General features: G+C 36.8%; 1 protein-coding gene across 1 annotated transcript in view; it reads right to left on the bottom strand.

The window, feature by feature from the left end:
* Window positions 1-22,716, bottom strand: part of LOC111523483 (protoheme IX farnesyltransferase, mitochondrial) — a 139,796-nt gene that overhangs the window by 95,327 nt on the left and 21,753 nt on the right. The window contains exon 4 of the mRNA XM_023188096.2: window positions 11,392-11,516. Coding sequence (XP_023043864.1) covers window positions 11,392-11,516 — 125 coding nt within the window. The remainder of the gene's footprint in view (window positions 1-11,391; window positions 11,517-22,716) is intronic.

Here is a 22,716-nt window from a genome sequence, read left to right as displayed (position 1 = left end):
TTTCAAAATTTAAAAACAATGAGCTCTTTTAGGGTATAATTCAAGAAGACACAATTGTCCATGGCTAGCAGCTGAAACTATGAGTTAAAATTCAGTACCTATGGCTTGATGCTATATAAGCTGCTGAGATATTTCATGCTTCACTTTCTCAACATGAAAATAAGGAGAGAAAACTACATTCTATTACTTACTTGCGAAAAATTCCGTTTTCAGAAAAAAGTTCTTTTTCATCATCATCCATTTTTGGTAAATGATAATATAGAAATTATAATGTCCTCCTTCAAAGACAAGAATTGTTGTGGAGGAGTCAAGACACGTTCAACCCAATGACAGGTTTTGTTGGGTATGAAGGGAGTGAAGGGAGGAAGGCGCAAGTGGACACAGTACACAAGAACAGAGGACAGAAGAGAGGTTGAAATGCATGGGCTGATTTTTGGTGCTTTCTGTGATGAGAAAATGAAGATATTGGACAAACAGAATTAAAGTTATGCCACAGGAGCATTGACTAGGTCAACTGAAATGTCTGTTGAATGAATCACATTTTAGCTGAAATCTAGAGGATCCTATAGTTCAGACATGGACAGTGAAAGGAGAAGGGGCTTGAGAAGAATCAGATCATGCACAGTCTACAGGTCAAAGTCCAGTCTTCCTTCTCTAGCCTAAGATTAACAGAAAGCCATTAACTATGTTACCAAAACCTACCAGTGGCTGCTAGACACCTATAGGGTAAGCCTGGTTGCTTTAGCAAAGCACATGATGCCCTTCTCTGCCTTCCCTCCTGCTTCTTTAGACAAATACCTCACAGTATCCTCCCAACCTTGTGATTCTGCTACACTGCAGTGTTTGTAGTTCCCCAAATGGCCCCTCATGTTATAAAATTTCACAACTCTGGGTCTTTACTCATGATGCTCCCTCTGGAGCATCTGGAAAGTTCCCCTATCACATGCACATACCTAGTAAAAAAACCCATCTAATCTTTTGATGCTCTGGTCACTTCTCTGAGAAGCTTTCGTGATCTTCACAGGTAGAAATGGCCACTCCCTACACCTTCCTTTATATGCCTAAGGCACTGCCTATATTCTGTTACAAAGCCAACAAATGTTATTGTTTGATTGTACTTACTTATTCATCTGTCTTCTTCTACCAGACTGTAAGCTGCTTCAGAGTAGGGACCAATCTTTTTATCTCCAGCAAAAGTAATCAATACATATACATGGATCCTTCCAGAAAATAGCTTTCAAGAAAATAACAGCAAAGAATATCAGCACTTTCTACTATGTAATGGCATTCTACTTTCTGGTCCAGCCAAATCAGAGTTACTTTCTAATAGGTGGGTGAATGTCAAGAGGATTTCAACTGCCTTCCCCAACCTCAATAATTTGAATTTGAACTTAGTAGAATGAACAAAATTCTGTGGAAGTGTGAACTGCTTTTCAAAGGTATTAAAGTCTTAAAGCCTGAAGGTTCACTGAGTGCTTACAAAAAGGGTCATTTCTGATGTAACCTGACTTTACTTAAGTCATAGGTACTTAGGATGGCTGAGTATGTTCTGCTGGAAAACTTATAAACTATTTTTCCTCTTGTGGAAAAATACATTACACTTTGTGCATGCTCACTCAAATACACTCTTCAGTCACTCACTCACTCACTCAGAGGAAGTGAAAATCATGAAAGGAATTCAGCCTCAGTAAATTCTGTCTTTTATTGATATCCTAATTTATAAATCCCTGAACATTTTTGTAAGAACTGAGAATGTGGTCTTAACAATACGTTCTTAAAGTCAGAAGCTGTATTTAATCCCCATTATTTTAAGTTAGTAGATTACATCAGTAACATTAGGGGAAGAATCTTTATCCACATATCTTCAGCTAGCTGTTTAAGGGAATTATACACAGTACTATTTAATCCTTTTTACTTACTTCATCTAATGACAGCTATACAACACAATGGCATTTTCTAGATTACCAACCATACTTCTGCTAAAAGCAGTAACAGATCATAATTTTATTCAGACATATCAATGAAAATGTTAGAATATTAAATTAGACTTGTATTTCTTTCTTGAAAAAAAGTTTTCTTTCTTGTAAGTGGCAGTTTTCTTTCTTGTAAGCTAGTAGGTAAATATCTTTTAGTACTAAGGAAAGCCCAGTCAGAGTGAAAGCTAAAGCTGCACTTTAACTTAGTATTTTAAGGTTACATGGTATATTTTAAAGCATAAAGATATTCTAGATTACAAGTATACATAAATCTGATCAACTACCAAAATTTCTCTTTTGTTTCATCCTATCTCTACAGTCCATCATTCAAATCCTTTAGAATTTCTTTGTTCCCCCTGTGATCGTTGCTTCCGGAAGAAATCTGGCATAGGATCTGAAGGAAATGCCACAGTGAAATTTTCCTTAAGATTAATCACACAGGTAAGTAATTTCCCTTTCTTGCCCAACAATATTTTCTAAAACTTCTTAGAAAATTGGTAAGACAGAAATGGGTGGTCATGAAAATGTGAATTTTAGGATTTACTTAATCACTTAACACACAAATTTTAAAGGTCTAATAGCTTGCCTAAAGCAGTCTGGAGCTCTATTACTAGTTAGAAACAGCAATAGACAAAGAAGTCTCAAAAGGTAGTCTGGGATTAAAGAAGCATAGGTATAACAATTAACATCTGCTCTACTGTCCATCCCCACCACCCTCTGACACCCCAACTTCTATTCCTTTCAGTGTCTGGGGGCTCAGTTTAGAATTCAGAATCATATAATGACTCCAATTTTAAAGTAAAAAATATATATGAAGGCATCGAAATGTTCACAAATTAAACCTTAAAAGCAGTTTGTCACTAAGGCAAAGAGTATGAGACAAAGAAACGATACAGTCTCTCAGGGATCAGCCACACAGTCAGTTTTTACATCAGTGCCATCAGTCATCAGTCAACCAAGAGTCAATCTAAGCCAGATAACAGGGAGGGGAGTCTGTGGTTCAGAGCAGAGAACTAGGAGGCTAATGGGATTCAGAAGAACAAAAACCATCAGGAATGGCAAAATGTAACTGAAGATTCAAAAAAGAAAAGAAAAGAAAGAGATAATTAGAAAAGAACACTACTTTGACCTCTGCTAGGTGGGGGTGGTAGGGAGCTGAGGGAAGCAAGTCTCCAAGCCACCCAAATCAGGTTTAATTACAACATGCTACCCAGAGATACACACCAAGAATTATAACTCCCCAAGTCCACATTGTATCACTTCCATTATGTCTCAATTAATTATCTGCTTTTGAATCACCCTTTTCCACCAATATTTCTTTGATTTACCAGAACCTCATACATAATTCCACAATGCTTACCGAAGAGTAGAAAATCAATGTCTGCTGAACCCAAGTCATCACCACATATTCAAATATGAAGAATTCATAAACAAGTATATACACACTTGACATAAATATATACATATATTCATAACATACATATATTAAAGTTTGCCAGTATAACCCAAGTCTTAGTGCCCTGAGAAAAATAAACATGTCTCCTTCTCATTCTCTATTAAGACCCTACTTCTCAGATCTGAAACTACTTATGTTTTGTGCCTTTCTTGTAATTTTCTCCAAAATGAAGTCTCTAAGAACATCAATGGTTCTCCTTAAAGCTAAGTTATAAATTCATTCACCATTTATTTCATCTTACAAAAGAGCTATTTTTTTTTTTTTTTTTCTGAAATCCCAGGAATCTAGACTCAACCAAGACTGGAGATAACTGCAAGATATTCAGATTCTGAACATGTGAAAGATGTGGGCCAAAACCAGACCAAACTTTTATGTTAACAACAATAATCATAGCTAACATTAATGGAACACTTAGTTTGACTAAGACGTAAGTGCTCTAGATCCTCTCGATGTCATTAGAGGTAGATATATCACCACCCCCACTATGTTAACTCCACCTCTACTACACCGTGACAAGGATGTCAGCAGTTAACCTGGTGGCAGAAAGACAAATATTAATAAAGAATAGCCTGATTCCAAGGTAGCGACTGGAATAAGACATCTCATTTGAGAGGAAATAGTAGAGAACTGGGTCCACAGGTTCTGCTCCCAATTTGACCACTTTCAGACATGTGTGATCAATCGTACCATTAAGCTTCATTTTCTTCTTCTACAACACTGGAATAATGCCACCTCATAGAGTCGTTGTAAGAAGCGAATAATGACCAGTGGCATGTAAATTATTGAAAAACTATTTACAAATACATGTTCGAATTATCATAATTTCTGCATTTGTTGGCAAAACCTCACCTGGAGTTATTTTGGTTATAAATACCAATGCCAAACTCACTCCACTGAGATAGATCATTCTGGAAAGGGGAATCAAATGTAATTTAGAAATTATTTGAGGTTATTTAAATTCAGGAAAAGAGACTCTGCATTCAAAATGCATTTTCTTTCTGTCATTGTTCAGTAATGCTCATCATTTTCCTTATATATAAAAACCATATTTAGTTAGAGACTCTTTCCCACATGGTATTCAAGAACTCTCTATGCAAACCTGATCTAGTGCAGTAGCTAATTTGAATCATCTGAATAAGCCACGAGTTATGAACTTCAGAGACCACTGAATGAATGCTAGTTGCCCAGCAGCTAAAACATCAAAGTCAAACAAATCACAACATTCAGAAGAAAAATACATTTCTCATATTGATTTTTTCTTATATGTATGATGTTCAATAAATCACATCACTGGTATTCACTAACGTTAAGTCTTATTCTCCTGGAATACAACACCAAATTTAATAACCACTTTTGTTCAACATAGAAGATGAAAGTCAATTTCTATTGCTCTAGGCAGACTGTATAGTCGAAACACAAGAAACATCAGAGAAAAGGAAAATGGAGAAAAATGCCTTAGATATTAATCTCATATTCACTGGGAAAACAAAAAAATCTTTACCTGTTTTTCCTTTCAGAGTTTAAAAAGATGTAAATTTTCTTTTGCCCTACCTACTCTACACTTCAGAGCTCTTTATCCAAAGCCCCTTTTTACCTTATTTCAGCCATGAATGTCTCTCAAATATTGTCAGTGTTAAACAAAAAACATGTCTCTTCTTGACCCTATTTTATTCACACCTCTTGATCTTTCATTTGCTTGCACAAAAATTATTCAACATTCACAGATACACTAGATCCCAAAGATAACATACCCTTGTCACACTTACCTTTCTAATTATAACCTGCTTCTAAGATCTGAAACTCTACTTATGTTTTGTGCCTTTCTTCTAATTTTCTCCAAAGTAAAGTCACTGAGAACATCAATGGTTTTCCTTAAAGGTAAGACTAAGTTATCAATTCATTCACCATTTATTTGATCTTTCAAAAGAACTCTCTTTTTTTGAAACCTGATGAACCTAGACTCAAACAAATGATCTAATGTATGTACAATGCTTAGAACATTATTTGGCATATAGCACAAGTGTTTGCTGCAATTATTGTTATCATGAACACTTATTGCTACTTTCTCCCTTCCCTCATACATATTCCTTCAAAGCTGTACTCTGTTGTCTTGCTCTATATGCTTGTAGGCAGAAGTGATGAATGTACAAAATATGTAAGTCATAATCATTGGTTTCCAGAAGTCAAGAGTTCTCTAGGAAAGAGATATAAATGAATAATTATACAGCAGTACCACAAGTGGCTACTAACCATAGTCAGAAAGTGATACACTGGAAGTATTATCACACGAAAGAAAAAACAACACTGAGTTTTTCCACATAGCAGAACTATGACCAACAGATTGAAGTTATAAGGAGGCTGACTTTGGCTCAGATGAGAAAGAGCATTCTAGTCATCAAGGTTGTCTACTTACAGAGCCATAGTAATGAGAAGACAATCTGCCAGGAATATTGTAAAAACTAAGGAGATCAGTCATCAAGATTCTAGAACAATTTACTAATAGCAGAGTAATAATGGATATAAAATGTTTTCTACGGTCGTGTGGTGTGTGTGTGTGTCTGTGTGTGTGTGTGTAAAACACTAAAATTAGGCTGACAGTAGAGCAAGATGTAGCTACAAAGAGGGTGAAAGCTGAGGCCAGACAGGTGACCATGGCTGTGGTCAGGAAATCTCTACTTGTCTCATGGGAACACTTGTGGCAAAAAAAAAAAAAAAAAAGGAACTCAAGATGAGATTTGTTTAGATACAAAGATATTTTTACATCTCATTTATGGTAAAAGATTGAAGGCATAGGTGGGCTATGAATAGCAAGATCATATAATTACTTGTCCAAACTAGGACACTTGAAAGTAAACGAGGCATTCTTAGTAATTATGCCATGAACACAGGCATAAAGCAGTACATATGATCACCCTAGCTATCCACGAGTAATTAAACAAAAAGAAATGTGGGCCAGGGTTTGCCTGAGACAAAAATTATAGCCAGGATCTTGGGTAAAGATCTCAGAAAAAAAATCAAAAGTAGAAACTATTAAAGCAGTGGTTCCTAAATGGGAGTGATTTGAGGCCCCAGGGACCATTTGGCGATGTCTGAAGACATTTTCAGCTGTCACAAGTGGGGGTGGGGGAGTGCCATCAGTGTCCAGTGGGTAGAGATAGGGGTGCTGGGACGCACTCTGCAATGCACAGGACAGTCCACACAACAGTCATCCTGTCCAAATTGCTAATTGTGCTAAGATGAGAAATTATTAAAATTTCTGTATTACATTTGTGTTAAAAATAAAAAGACCTCACTGCAAAAACATATAAAACATCTGCACTGTAAAACATTCAAGACAAAAACTGAAGAAAATATTTGCACCTTATATGTCAATGCAATCTATACACAGCAATAGCGCTTAGACAAAGGCAAGCATCCCAACAACAAAACAAGCAAAACTCACTAGCAAACAACTGACCAAAAAAACGCATCAGTGGCCAATAAGCACTAAAAAATAAACACACTCCACCTCGTAAGTCATCAAAACAACTTGAACTAAAAGAACACTTCTGATGGGTTACCTATAAACCCAGCCAAGATTTTCTAATTCACAGCATTAGTGATGAGTACTTTAACATACTGATAAACAGAAGCGTAAGTTGATTTCAAACAAACAAAAGACTGGGAAGACATTTAGTTTTACTAAAAGTAGTTTTTATTAATTTTAACTTTGTATTTTGAAAACCTCAGAATCTCTTGACATGACCACATATTTTTAGAAAACTATCAAAATCAATAAGGATACATGCAAAGATTTAGCTAAAAGAATTTCAGCTCACCATTGTTTACATGGACAAAAACTAGAAATTCCTAAAATGTCAAATAAGGAGAAACTGATTAAACAAATCAAAGTATATCCATATACAACTCTTAAAATCATGCTATGCCGGCTGGGTGCAGTGGCTCACACCTGTAATCCCAGCATTTTAGGAGGCTGAGGCGGGTGGATTACTTGAGGTCAGGAGTTCAAGACCAGCATGGCCAACTTGGTGAAACCACTTCTCAACTAAAACTACAAAAATTAGCTGGGCATGGTGGCAGGCGCCTATAATCCCAGCTACTTGGGAGGTTGCAGCAGGAGAACTGCTTGAAACCAGGAGGTGGATTGCGCCACTGCACTTCAGCCTGAGTGACAGAGTGAGACCCTGTCTCAAAAAAAAAAAAAAAAAAAATGCTATACCAAATATTGACATGGAGAGATGTCCATGACATACTATTAAATGAAAAAATATACTCAAACTATAGATATATATGATATATATGTGAAGATATCCATATGTTAAATATGTTTCATATATGTTATATATGTGAAGATATGTGTGTATGTGAAGAAGTCTATAATAACATAAACCAAAATGTTAACAAATGGATCTATTTGGGTGGTGAGATATAGGCACCACAAAACAAAGATATTTGTTTGTTTCCAGCTGTATCTCTAACACAGAACAATGTCTGGCATAAAGGAAAAGTAAATAATATTTGTTATTGTTATTTTTGCTTATCTATGTTTTCTCACTGATATGCAGTGAAAACATTATTTGCATAATACGTTTTAAATGTTGCCTTCTAAAAGACTAATTCAATAGCAAAACAAAATGTTTTACACATAGAAACAGAAAGAATGCCACCTACTTTAAGGATTATAAGCCTTTAAGAATAATTTATGTAAATATGCTCTGTAAATTCAACAGCACTGTATAAATGTAGAAAATTAATTATTTTGTTAAGATCACATATTCTGAAGTTGAAGTGGTTTCATGTGTGCTTTAACTGGCAGCCTTCCTCCCGGCAATTCATTTCCAATAAGTTGTCTTTAAAAACAATTAGAGACATGTGCAGTGTTACTTATAGAAGCAAAAAGCTGCAACAATGGAGAACTGGTTGAGAAAGTTGAGGCACATCCATAAAATGGAATACCATCTCATCACTAAAATGTTATCTTGTAGAAATGTATTTATTGACATACACACTGACTGATATAACCACTCTAAAACATCATGTATATGTAATCTAGGTAAAATAATCCCAATTACAGCTTATTATAACACTATTATGTCAAATCCTCAAAATAATTGTTATAGATTTTTGATAATTCTTATCTTTTAAATTTGTTAATTCAGCTATTCAGTTTCTCACTTGTTTCTCAAGACTTGATCAGTTAAACCATCCATAACATTTTATCTTTCAGTTGCAAAATTCAAAACATTTTATGGATTTTTCCATCCTTTGAAGGCATATGTGCTTTAAAGCCACACTACGGTTTCGAATGAAGCATGTGTATATATTACAAAATATGTATGTAATTTACTTTAACATTTTAATGTTAGTGGTTTCTTATACACTTCTCTTTATGCACTAGTCACTTCTTCGTAATTCAGAAGCTGAATCTCATTTTCTCTCCTTAAAACAAATGTAAAACTTGCTTTCCAAAGCTTTATTTTTTCTACATTCACAGAGATCACAGAAATAGAGTACAAAGAATACTGAGAACTATATAACTGCTAAAAGAAAATATTAATAAATTAAAAATATAAATAAAATCTGAATCTTTTTATAAATATGAACAGAAGGAAAGTTTTCCTCCCATAGAAATACAGACCAACCACATGTATGTATTTTTAATTTGAACAGTAGCTCTCTAAAAAAAGGATAGTAAACTCTTCCTTTTTGCTAAGGACTACTGCTTTATTTATATGCTACTCAAAAACTCTGTTAAACCCTTATTGCTCAGTGCTCTTTGTTCGGCTTACACTATTTAAAAACACTAATCAAAATGGTTTTGCATTCCTTTATTTTAAATTTATAAGATTGCCTAACACTGGAACTAAAATCTCTCTAACATTATTGGGAAATATTATAATTTGGGAAGCTGACTGATGCCACAATGATAACACTAGGATTCTACTATACTGGGAATCGTTGAGATTTTTAAAGTGTTGTGATGCTTCCAAATGAAATCAGAGCCTGAGACAAGTGGAAGGAAGCAATATGAGGGGTACAAAAAGATGGAGAAATTCATTTGTACCACAAGCATGGATGAAGAACTGACATCTCTCAGGACACTGCAGAGGCCTGTGTGGGATGAGTGACACATGGAGGAACATGACACGGAGTTCCAACGGAATATCAAGAGTGCTGTGTAAGTGGGATACGGAGCAGGGGTGGAAAACCAGCCTAAGGAGGAAAGAGGCAGACACTGCACTTTTTCAGTACCAGAAAGAATCCCATCATGCATTCTGTGGCTTTCCTCCGTATTTTTAAAATTTACAGAATCCAACTCGCCCCCTATAGCAAAAATAGTTCTACAGACTAAAAATCAAGCAGCCACCTAAACACATCCTTTTAAAATTTCCAAAACCTTGGCTTATGTTCAATTTCTATCAATTTCTGCCTAAATGTAAATCATTCCATTTTTATTCCTCCAAATACTTTCTTGCTACAACTGAGAGATTTTTTCCATGATAAATTCTTGAGCTACCTATTTTTGAAAAGAAAAGGGGTGGGATGAGAGGGGAGGAGGAGCAGCTCCAACTCAAACAGCTCCTCTTTTTTATAATATTTAGGAGTTTCTGAACCATTTGATGCTTTCTAGTTATTTTTTTCTCTGAATGTCCATACTTTATTTTAAACATTTTCTTTGAATCTACATAATTTAAATTCTTGAGATAATCAGTATCTCAAGGAATGGGGCTTTTCAATTTAAGAAACGCAGGCTGAAAACTAGAATGTGCTCCTGGCTTAATCTCGGGTCCCAGACGTATAATCAAATAGAAGTAATAACTTTAAAAAATAAAAAATAGACCCAAGTGGACAAATAAATCAATTTGGCTTATATTGCTTTTTATTTGCATTTTCATTAAAAATATGTTCATGGCGGAATCATGTTTATTCTCTTTACCAGAAAACATGGGAAGGTAGCAAAAGGAAGACACTACTTGGAAGAGACGGTGTCTTGCTTTATAGAAGGGGATGATCCTTTTGGTAAAGTGGTAGCACTATTTGAACCTCACTGTAAGACTGTTTTGACATCCACAATAACAACAACCAAACACTTATTTGAAATAGATTGATCCTCCTCCAAATAGCTAACAAGATATTGTAGAACCATAATGGCTATAGGCATTATCACATTAAATTCACATATTTTGCAGACTAGCAACTTATATATCCACTCAGCCAAGCTGTTTTCCTGCTGGTAACTTGAATTCCTGTTTTAAAACTGTGCCAACTCCTCTTGGGTGTTCTGGTAATGAAAACGATTTTCCTTAAGTTTTAGCCAACATTTTTCACTATAGTATCTTATGAAAAAGCCACAACGTTAGGGCAGACCACAATGACCAGATAGGGGGGAAAAAAAACTATTTGGGAGAATTATTTTGATGTTTAAAATAATAGGAGGCATGTATTAAAAATAATATGTTAATTTTGGGGTATAATCTTATTCCATACACCAAGTTAACTGAGTACTAAATTACTGATTTTTTAAAAAAATAGCTGAATATGTGTATTTAAAATATATTCTGTTCCTTATAGTAGTGGTTTAAAATGCAAAGAAATGAAACCAAGAAAGAATAGTGCATAAAAATGACAAGCTCAGGGAAATGTATCTGAAATGGATAAACAAAGATACCGCTAAGAGTAGAAAGTTATGACAGCTCAAAAACATGTTTTAACCCAAGGAATCCTAGTCATTTGAAACATCTACTCTATTGCTCTCTCACCTGAACATATCTGAAAACCATTCATCTCAAAAGAAAAGACAAAGTGGTTATGAAACCCACAGGCTGCTATAGGATATATAGTGTTACAAATGCTTCTCCATCAATATATATGAGTTTAGAAGGTTTTTAAAAATATGACAATACAGCCATCTAGGAAAAAGTGACAGTATCATAATTTAGGTAAAAGTGTGAAACTGACCTGATTGACGGAGTTGGCAGCACAGGATGCAAGGCCTGTCCCAACAGAAGTAAGCAGGAAACAGGACCAGTCGAAAGGGTCCGGAGCCAATGCAAATCCAGCTGCAGTGGTACTTACAACTAGAGCTGTGATACAGAAACAGAGCAGACGCACTGTTACCAACGAGAGTCCCAACTGTAAAGGCCAAAAAGACAAAAAACAAGCCATCTTTCATATAAACTAATTGATTATATTAATAATACAAAGTACAGGCTCATCTTTGGTTTAAAAAAGATCCACATTTTCTTGATTATAAAAACTACATGTACTAATTATATAAAAATGTTAATTTTATTTTAATTCCATACTCAAGAGAAAAAAAATAAGGTCAGTCTTCCAGATTCAATCATTCACTTATTCATTCAACAGACGTTTACTGAATACCAAATTTGTAATCAGCATGTACTGTCAGGGATAAAGATGTATACGGTCTTATTCTTGCTCTTGCGTAATTTGAAAGGGAGATGGCAGATATACCTTAATAACTGTAACACAAAATAGCAAATAACAAATAACAAGGATCCCAATTATGTGACAAACTCCAGACAAGCCTAGGGGTGGGCTTGCCTATAAGAGATGATGGTCCCAGGGGTCAGAGAATGTGCAGTGGGAGATGATAATCCTACAAGCCATCAACAGAAACCAAGTGAAGAGGCGAGGTACAGAAGCAAAGCCAGACAATTCAAGCATCCACCAAGCCTGCTCCTTTTCGGTAGGCCCTGCTGCTTCTTTCCTGGGGTTTATAGAAGCTGACAGGGCCAGAAAGTGTCCAAGAGTGGTGCTGATATGGAGCTGTAGAAATCCGCTGGAAAAAGGATCCCCATTGGTGGGCAAATCTGGAAAAGCTTCAAGAAGATGGCATTTAAGTTGGATCTTCTAGAGGGGATGCAGAGAAAGGAAGAGAATGGTGGGGTGAGCAACATTACAGGTACAAGGATAATTCTAAGAACAGGCACAAGGGAAGGGAAGACCAATGTCAAGAATCTAAAGTATGCAAGATACCATCTACCTAGATTCTCCAACCAAAAACCTAGGAAGCATATATGATTATCTCCTTTGTTACTTGCTATATCCCATTCATTACAAAGTAGTGTCTGTTCTATCTCTACAGTAGGTAGAGATAGAAACCCATCACACTGCCAGGATCTAGTCCAGCAGTTCTTAACCAGGGGTAGTTTTGCCCCCCAGGGGACATTTAGCATTGTCTGGAAACATTTTTGATAGGAGGGGACGGTGCTACTTGTCTTCTAGTGGACAGGGGCTGAGGATGCTTCTTAACATCTTATGGTGCATAGGATACCCCCCAACGACAAATAATTTTCTAGCCTAAAATGCCAGTAGTGCTGAGCTTTAGAAACCCTGACCTAGTCCAAGCAATTACCATAAGAGCTCACCCCCAACTGGTCTCCTTGCTTCCATCTTGCTTCTCTTCAGAGTGGTGTTTTTAAAATGAAACAGATCAAATCACATTGCTGCTTTGAACACTGAAAATTCTTTGATGCTATACCTGATATAAAATGTAAACTCTTTCTCTGCCAATCAGTGCATCTTACACCTCTCTTTAGCTCTCTCACTGTTCTCCGATCATGAGAATTCTTCTATTCTTTGAGCATTCCAAGCTCTTTCTTGTCCCTGGGTTCTTGTACTTTTGTTTCATCTGCCTCTTTCCATGGCTGGCTCCTTTTCATCCTTCAGATCCCATCTGAAATACTACTTGTTAAGGGAAACCTTCCTGATCACCTCATCTAACGTAAGCCTCCCCTGTTACTTCCTCGCTCACATCCTCCTTTTATTTCCTTCACGACACTATACTCTGACTCCTCACTGTAATATAAGCTCCATGAAGGTAGGACCCCGGTCTGTGTAGTTCACTGCTGTATTTGGGGGGCCATCACTATGCTAGGCATAGAGCAGTATTTACTGGAAAAACAGGAGAAAAGGTGGCAACTGTCAGACTGCAGAATAGCAAGCTGAGGAGTTTGTAGTTTGGTTGGTTGGCAGTGGAGAGTCACTGAAAGTCGAATGCAAGAAGGCAATCTATAAGTGGAAGTATCTGTGCACTATGACTTAAGAGAGGCAGAGAGTTTTACAGAGGAACATTTTAGGAGGCCATACCATTAATTCATTGTGAATAAGGGTTGTAAAAATGGGATATTTTGATTAGAGAATTGTTAGGATCTGGTAATTGGGAGAGGTAGGAAGATAAAACAACAAAAAAGAATGAATGGAAAAGTGAACTTTACCATTTGCCATGCACTTGGGTGACATGGAAAGGAATGATAACATTAATAGAAGTAAGGACATTAGGGAAAGAGGTGATGAAGCTAGTGGCCTTAGCAACATGTGCTGTTTTGAGAAACCGTGGGACATCCAGGTAGAAATAGAAAGAACACAGATGAAATATAAAACTAAAGCTCAGGAGGGAGACTTGAGAGACTAGAGAGGCATGAAGCTCTGGAGTCGCCTAGAGGCCATGGCTGAGCCTGAGGGAATGGATGAGATCAAGGGGCAGCAGGTACAATGCAGAGAAGTATGTGAAAAAGTCAGATCTTTACAGATGGGGGGAAGGAAAAGAATGAAAGACACAAAGACTATTTGGAGACATGCATCAAGAGGATAAGGGGGCATAGGTGTCCAGTAACCATGTGAGGGGCTACAGGAAGCAGGACAGGAAGCCACCACTATCGGCATCAGCAGGTACATGCTGGAGAAACTAGTAGTTCCTCATAATCATCATGAATTGGCTGGCATGTTCTTCAATCTAGTCTTATCAGCAACTTACAATTATCCTTTATAGTTCTACCATATGAACAAGCCCCTTCCCTAGTATCTATAGGGGTCACGGATTTCTTGATATTGCTATATCAAATACTTTGGCTGGGTTCAATGGTAGTTTGTAAGGTGCCTTAAGTATAACTATCTCAATTCAAAGTACCTAGAGCACAAGTATTTTGACAAGGGGTCCTTCCTTCAAGTCAGTCGTTCCCAACCAAATATGGCGTGCATCCGAATATCCTGGGGGAAGATTTACCTCCAGGAAACGAGAGACATGCACAGATATAAGTAGAGAGCAAGGTTCAGGAATGAGGGTGCAGGTTTGGATAAAGATTACAGGAAGATGAGCAGATTAGGAGCTGAAGGCAAACAAGGCTAATCAAAAGTCATGAAGACATACACATTCAGGAGAAAGGTAGCATGGCTGAGGTGGGGAGTCTAGGCCAGAAAGCATGTGCTGTCCCCTCTCACATCTCCTCTGCTTAGGGGTACAGCCTGTTCTGGCCCTTACATGGTACTACAAGTCATAACACAACAAGTGCACACAAGGTACCTAACAGCAGCAAAGAATCACATGGAGCAGAAGGTAGCAATCAAAGGTAGAATACTCAATTTCAAAGTAAACATTCTGGAGAAAGTTTTAGCTATCTAATTCTGTAACAACTTATGCCTAAAGGAACATGCCATGGTGATTACAGACTCTGAAAACAGAAGTCGCAGGTACATTTTACCCTTGTGCCAACGGGGAACGAACAGTCTCTCCTGTAATAGGCCATTTAGTTTTACCTGCACACATTTAATGACCATCAAGAAAGGCACTATTTTTTAAAGCAAACAACAAAGCTCCATTTAGAATATTCAAATAGCACCCAGCTTTGAGGAAGCTTTTTCCTTCTTTGTAGATATCACACCATAAATTGCAAAACCTCCTGGACAGGCCAGTGTGAAAGAACAAGATTCATCTTGTTTTGCAAGACTCAAGAGCTCTCCAGATGGGTTAGGTGACTCTTCACATATTGCACAGTGCATCAGTGACAACCAGGACTAGAAGAAAAATCCTTAACATCCAGGCTGCCTCTCATTTGTATCAGAATTATACTATGAAGAAGAAAGGCCGATGTTATCAATGGGAGAATATGAGGAAAAAGAGACTGCAGAGGTTTCTCTCTTAAAATCAAACTAAGTAAACTACTTCTCTCCACAGAGTAAATCAGCCAAAATAATTTGACTATATTTTAAGGCCTTGAACACAAAAGTGGAGTTGTTTACTACTCATAAACAAATGTAATAGTTGAAAGAAAATCTGCTATAACTTTCTCAATATATAGTTAGTAAAATCCAGAGTCACAAAAATAGAAGACTATAGCCAACCTTCTGCATCCATGGGTTCCACATCTGTGGATTCAATCAACCTTGGATCAAAAATATTCGGAAAGAAAATAGTTACGTCTGTAATGAGTATGTACAGGCTTTTTTTCCCTGTCATTATTCTGTAAACAATACAGTATGACAATTATTTATATAGCATTTTTACATTGCATCAGGTATTATAAGTAAACTAGAGATGGGATACTGGAGCCAAGCCCCCAGGGATACTCCAAAGGATGATGTATTATACCTTAGAGATCTCTAAATATCCAGATCAACATTTTGTATTGTGCTTAACAAATTTTTTTAAGTCAATTACCATTACAGTGAACAAGAAAGCCTCATAATCATTGAACTGTCAACAATGGAAATGTTCTAAAAAGAAAGTTCATTTTGTGTAAAATTGAAAAGGGTTTGCAGTTACATGAAAGGAAAACTGCTAATCAGAGGAGGAAGTATCTTGTTATTTAAACTTTTTATTCACCCCAGAGCTTGATGGGGTGATAAAGCATAGAGAAAGTACATCAAATGTTTGACTGCATCTACTGACAAATTGAGGAGACAAAAAGTGATTTATAAAAAGCTAACAAAGGGAAAAGAACAGTGTTTTAGTAAGACATAACAATGAAGAAATTTACAAAATGGAAATACTACCTAATTTTTAAATGTATGAATTGTAAATGGTAATACATGTAAAAATAATAACAACTATTACTAGAGAGAAGGAAATTTGAATTTTGTAACACATTTCTAAAAAAAACCCAAAAGCTAACAAAGAATGTATTTATACTTATTTCATCAAAGCAATTAATTTGAAAAAGAAAGGCAGGGAGGACTGATAAATTGTACAAGTAAAATTGACCAAAGAGATTTTCTCATACAACACTGCCATAACTGTAATTAAACTTTTCATTGATTTCCTGGGGTTCATTACATGGAATCATTTTGTAACACCAGAATCTCATTAAAAGTGAATGCAATATACTCCCTCATTAATAACACCTGAAATTATATTTTATTTGGTAATCTCATATTCTGCCCTTTCACAAATAAACATAAAATCAATGTTGTCAATGAAGCATGGCCCATCTAACATAGGCCCAGAGGCACTGCACTGCAGGCCCAGAAATAGCTCTGGGAGCCCATGGGAGAGTAATATTCCCAAACCAACAGAGCTTGACCCATCCCCACTCCTGGGTGGAAGGCCAAGTAGAGAACCTCAAGCTTCTCCATGAAGAGATCCAGTAGCAGCCCTCACTAAAGATGGTCCTGCCTAGTGGGTCCAATCTGTTGTCCAGGATTCACTTGCTCCAGATGCTCTCTTATCTGCCTCTGCCTTCTCCAGGAATAAGTTCCTACTATGTTTCCCAAAATTAAAAAAAACAAAAAACAAAAACACATTTTTTTGCCAGATGCGGCGCATGCCGGTAATCCCAACACTTTAGGAGGCTGAGTTGGGAGGATCCGGAGTCAAGTCAGGAGTTCAAGACCAGCCTGGACAACAAAGTGAGATCCTATTCTACAAAAAAACAAACTATCCCAGCTCAGTGGCATGTGCCTTTAGTCATAGCTACTTGAGACTGAGGTGGGAGGATGACTTGAGCCTGGGAGTTCAAGGCTGCAGTGAGCTATGATGATGCCACTGCATTCCAGCCTGGGCAACAGAGCAAGGACATCCCAAAAGTAAAAAAAATTTAAAAAAGCCTGCATTTTAAAATTTTGAAACAATCGCAGTGAGATATGCCCTGGTCTGAAAATTGGTCCCCTCTGAAATTCATGTTGAAACTTAATCCCCAGTGTGGCAGTACTGAGAAGTTGGGCCTAGAAGCGGTGATTGGGAAATGAGGGCCCAGCCCTCATGAATGGATTAATGTATTAATGGGTTAATAGACTATCATAGGAGTGAGACTGGTGGCTTTATAAGAAGAGGAAGAGAGACCTGGGCTAGCACACTCAACCCTTTCAACATGCCATGCCTTGTGCTGCCAGGGACTCTACAGAGTCCTCACCGTCAAGAAGACCCTCACCAGAGGTGTCCCTGGACCTTGGACTTCTCAGCCTCCATAACTGTAAGAAATAAATGCCTTTTCTTTATAAATTACCTAGTTCCATACGCAACAGAAAACAGACTAAAACATCCTTGACTGGGCGGGAAGAAAGCAAACATACACAATGAGAACTGCTTATGAGGGCCATGTACTTACAAGGGCAAAGCAAGCACCACAGGCTGCTTCCAAGAGCTAAGAGCTGGCCATGCCAGCAGCTAGAAGGAAAACAGGGACTTTAGTCCTAGAGTTGCAAAGAAATGAATTCTGCCAACAACCAGTGAGCCTGGAAGAAGACCCTAAGCCCCAGATGAGAACAGTCTCAACCAACACCTTGAATTCAGCCCGGTTAGACCCTGAGCAGGGTGTCTAGCCACATCATGCCTGGACTTCTACCTGTTGAAACAGTGCAACAATAACTTTTGTTGCTTTAAGCTGCTAAATTTGTGGTAATATGCTTCACTGCAATAGAAAATTAATATGTACTGTAATGAGGGTAGCATTTAAGAAGGACTAGTCTACCAGCAACACAGAGGACTGATTGGAGTGGAGGAAAATTTACTCAGGGAACCACTTAAAGGTTACTGCAGGGCGCTAGGTGGGAGGTGATGAGGGCCTGGGTAGGATGGCAACAGCGCAAACAGAATTCGCTGTAAGTATTTGACAAAGGGCTTCGTTACTGAATAAATTTAAGCAGTTGTAGAAGGAGCTAAACAAAATCCAGTACTTCAAGTAATCAAATCCAAAAAGGTCAAAGAGGATTTAGGGTCAACTAGTCTAATTTCTCTCCTAATGTAAATCCCTTCTCCAACATCTCAGTGTATATTCTCTCCAAATCTGGTGACAGGAAATTATTTCTCCCTGGGCAACCCCTTCTGCTACAGAAGAGCTCTAGTTGCTCAAAAGTTCCCTCTCCAATCAAGTCAGAATCAACTTCCTTGAAATACCTACTTAAGATGCAATTTCTGTGTTCTGGAGCAGCAGTGAATTAACTTTTTCTTTCTTAGCACAACCCTTCAATCATGCAAATCCAACTATTCCTACAGTTTCTGTCCCTCCAAGCTAAATGTCGCTAGTAACCAACCATGCTTGACTTCCAGGCTCCTGTCCATGCCGAGGGCATCTTCTACAGACACAACAGTTTGCGACTATATCAAATGCACTGAGCACAGTGTCTGGTAAATAATAAGGGCTTAATAAGCAGTGCTCTTGGAAATTATTAAAATGTGGTTCATAAAATTCTAGATCAAATATTTCTCTGGCCACTACACTTGGACTCTACATTTCAAAGTAATGCCTAAAAGAATTTAGAGAAAAAACAAAACACTTCACACCACACTCTGTATGCTACTGTATTATAATCTAAGTTATCTCTCTGTCTCCTTTAGGGGAGTGAACAGATGGCAACCCTTAACCATTAAAAATAATAATGATAAAAACAAAATTTACATTCGCAAAGCACTTTAGTGTGCCAAAATGCTTTTACATTTATTTAAATCTCAAAAATACTGCACTTCAAAGAAAGATGTGGATACCTCAGGGACTCAGTAAGAAAACAAGAGAACTTTCACTTATGTTTAATTTTTTAACCCTTTCTTTTTAAACCCACAGTTTGCATATCTTAAAATGAATGTATCAGAGTAAGAATACATGAATTTTATTTATATATAATTATTCATTTATATTATATATATTTATATATAGCATAAATATTATACATAAGTACACTTAAAGTTCTTTTTACTGATAAAGTACACAACTAATAAACTGGAGGACCTGGCTCTAAAATGAAAAGCAAAGCAAGCAATTATAGGTACAAAGTCTGATTTTCTATATGGAGGACCATGTGCAAATTACTGGTAGTAAAATCTACCAAAGTCTAATCAAGAGAATCATATGGTTTATGTATAATATTTGGCTCTCTCTTTTTTTCAGAGGCAGGGTTTTGCTCTGTCACCCAGGCTGCAGTGCAGTGGCACAATCAGAGCTCACAGCAGCCTTCAACTCCTGGCCTCAAGTGATTCCTCCACCTCTGACTCGGCTTCCCAAAGCACTGGGATTACAGGCATGGGCCACCATGCCCAGCCAGAATATTCTTTAGTAAGTACTACACAGACTCATTTTCAGAAAAAGAAAATTCCACTAACTAAAGGAATGAAGCACATACAAACACACAATCACCTAGTTGATCACAAAATCACAAAGCAGGCAAGACAGGCTTTAACACTGTATCCCTAGCACAGGATCCATGATAACGCTTCTTCCTCTACAGATTTTAAGGGGGAATTGGAAAGAGTCACAGAGGGAGCCCCATACTGGGGGTGGGCAGAAGCAGCCCTGCTATACATGCTGTTACTTCTGCAACAGAGGGGGCTTTATCTGTCACCCATAAATGGAGGCTTTTACAGGACTTGCAGTACAAATTTAGCCAGGCCCCTAGTTCTAACCTCACAGCATACTTTGCAGGGCAGCAGTAAACCACTTGAAATGTTTTGCCTTTTCCAACACATAAGAGGTTTTTTTGGAGAAGCAGCTTTATCAAGAATGTTTTTTTTTTTTAAGTCTCAATACTTTGAGACTATTGGTCTCTGGGCATAAGCATAATGACTGTACTTAATTTTCTAAAATCATCAACTAAAAATAACTGTAAGGGTTATATTAAAAAATGGGTCAGCTATATCTTCCTTTTCTTCTTTCTCTGTCTCTTAACGCCTCACTATTTTTTAGCACTGGCCACAAAAGAACTAAGAGAAAAAACAAAAGTCCAAAAAATCAATTTGGATAACTATCAATTCTGATGAAAGATTTGGTAGCAAGAGTAAAGCCACTGGCTAAATGAGACTTTGAGATTCTCTACAGATTTCAAATTACCCTTGTAATCTATTATATCTCATTATCCTTGATAGCAGATACTATGCAACATTGTAATCCAAGTCCCATAAACTTGAGATGTAATCTCTTTAAAGCTGTTTAATGTGGAAAGCTGACAAAGAGTAGGCAGTTAATGAATTTGTATGTGGTTTTGTTTATGTGTGCGTCCAAGCAATGGAGTTAAGCTTTTGTTAGTAGATCTCAAAGTTCAAAATCGTGTAACTTAATTCAGGGAAGGAGTTAAGTCTTTTTTGATTTTTAAATGAGAGTGTACTTTTTACTAAATAGCTGTACTTAATGATTTTCATCTCTTTTTTTATTAGCACCTTAAATTTTGAATAGTTGAATTTCTAACTTAAGTGAGTTTTTTAGGCTTCACAGCTTGGCAGCATTCTGTGAACCACATAATATAGTTGTCTTCCCAACAGACATATCAAAAAAGGTGGTAATTCTCATGCTTATTGTTAAGTTCAGATGAAAAGTCAATTGATATGAGACATGGTTTTTTTTTTTTCTCAGCCACGTTAAAAGATATCAATCAGGGGCCTAACTGATTACAAACTATAACCACTTCTGGTTAAAAGATAAAACTTTTAATACAGGTTTTTAACACCACAGCTGTAAAGGTAAGAATTTATTAAGGCTTCCTGTTTTCCTTTCTTATTTTTCATATGATTAATGATGAAAGTTAGACTGAAAGTCCTAGGACCAAATTAAATCGCATATCTTCAAATTTACTAAGTAACAATGACACCGAAATGAAGCATTTAAGTATGGTCACCAAGGCAGTTCACCAGGAAGCATTTGGTTTACATTTACAGTTAGCATTCAGAAAAAGGAAAATGAAGTATCTATCAGGCTTGACAAATATATAAATAAAAACTGTTTATATTAAGCTAATTTTGCAACACTGAGTGACATTCTAAACTTGTTCTTTCAATTATAGCTTTTCCTTGAACCAAAGAGCTTTCTTACCTTATCATCCTGCTTTTAGTTTGTTCTTCTCAATAAACTCAATTTACTTCATATACTCAATAACCAACAATTTATAACCTTTTTAATTAACTAAAAAAATTCCATAAAGCTGGTGCCTGTAAACTAAAACTGATGAATAAAACTGAAACTTTTAAGAAGCAGAAACATGTAGTTTCAAAACTATTTGGGAGGCTGAGGCAGGAGAATGGCACAAACCCGGGAGGCGGAGCTTGCAGTGAGCTGAGATCCGGCCACTGCACTCCAGCCTGGGCGACAGAGCGAGACTCTGTCTCAAAAAAAAAAAAAAAAAAAACTGAGTTTGGTGAAAAGAAATTGTTAGTTGGACAGTTTTCACAAAAATAAAGCTTCATCTCAGTATCTCAGTTTCATATCAAAATTACAACTGTGATTATCCAGAGAGCAGATATTGTACAAGATAAACATTTAAAATAAAGAATTAAGTCTCCATTTCGAGTATCATTCTGATTTTGATGGTATTTAGTGTTTAGCTACCTGTGCTTATTTTGCAGAACACATGTAACAAATCAGTAAAATGCCAAAATGCTTTTACATTTATTTAAATCTCGAAAATACTGCAGAAGAATCAACTTCCTTGAAATACCTACTTAGGATGCAATTTCTGTGCAATTACTCACTTGTGATTTACATCTGGACCTAACTGCATACATGCATATTAATGTATCATTGTTTTCTTTTTCTTTGGGAATTTTCATTTATTCTTATTAATTGTTTAGGCAAGAATGATGCTTATGTCATTCTAAGCATTCAAAAGAGCTTTCTAGCAAGAGTCTTTTAGAAATACTTTTGAGACGATGAACAACTAAAAGAATTCCCTTATTGGTGTTGCTGTTCCTTTAAGCGAAACCAAAAATCAATAGTTTGTCAAACCTAATAGCAATTCACTGATAACGGAACGAAGCAAAGTCTTTGCGGATCCCTCTGAGCTTCCATCGGTACAGTTTTCACGAATTTGATGAACTTTGTGAGAAATACAGTGGGGCTATCTCCAATCCTCCACAATTATCCTGAATACAAAAATCGTGTAACAGAGTAAAAACTTCAAGACACAATGACAGCAGTTGAAACAGACACTGTGAAAAGCAGATCAAGTAACTGTAAATGCACAGCTGCCTAACAGTTTAGATACAATGCTTTTCAGTCATCACTAACCACTAAACTACTACAGTACAGTAAAATAATTATTTGTAATTAAAAGGCTAAGCTGTTCAAA

This window comes from Piliocolobus tephrosceles, chromosome 16 (genome assembly GCF_002776525.5).
Source record: "Piliocolobus tephrosceles isolate RC106 chromosome 16, ASM277652v3, whole genome shotgun sequence".
Classification (NCBI taxonomy): Eukaryota; Metazoa; Chordata; class Mammalia; order Primates; family Cercopithecidae; genus Piliocolobus; species Piliocolobus tephrosceles.
This window is presented reverse-complemented; position numbering and strand designations above follow the sequence as displayed.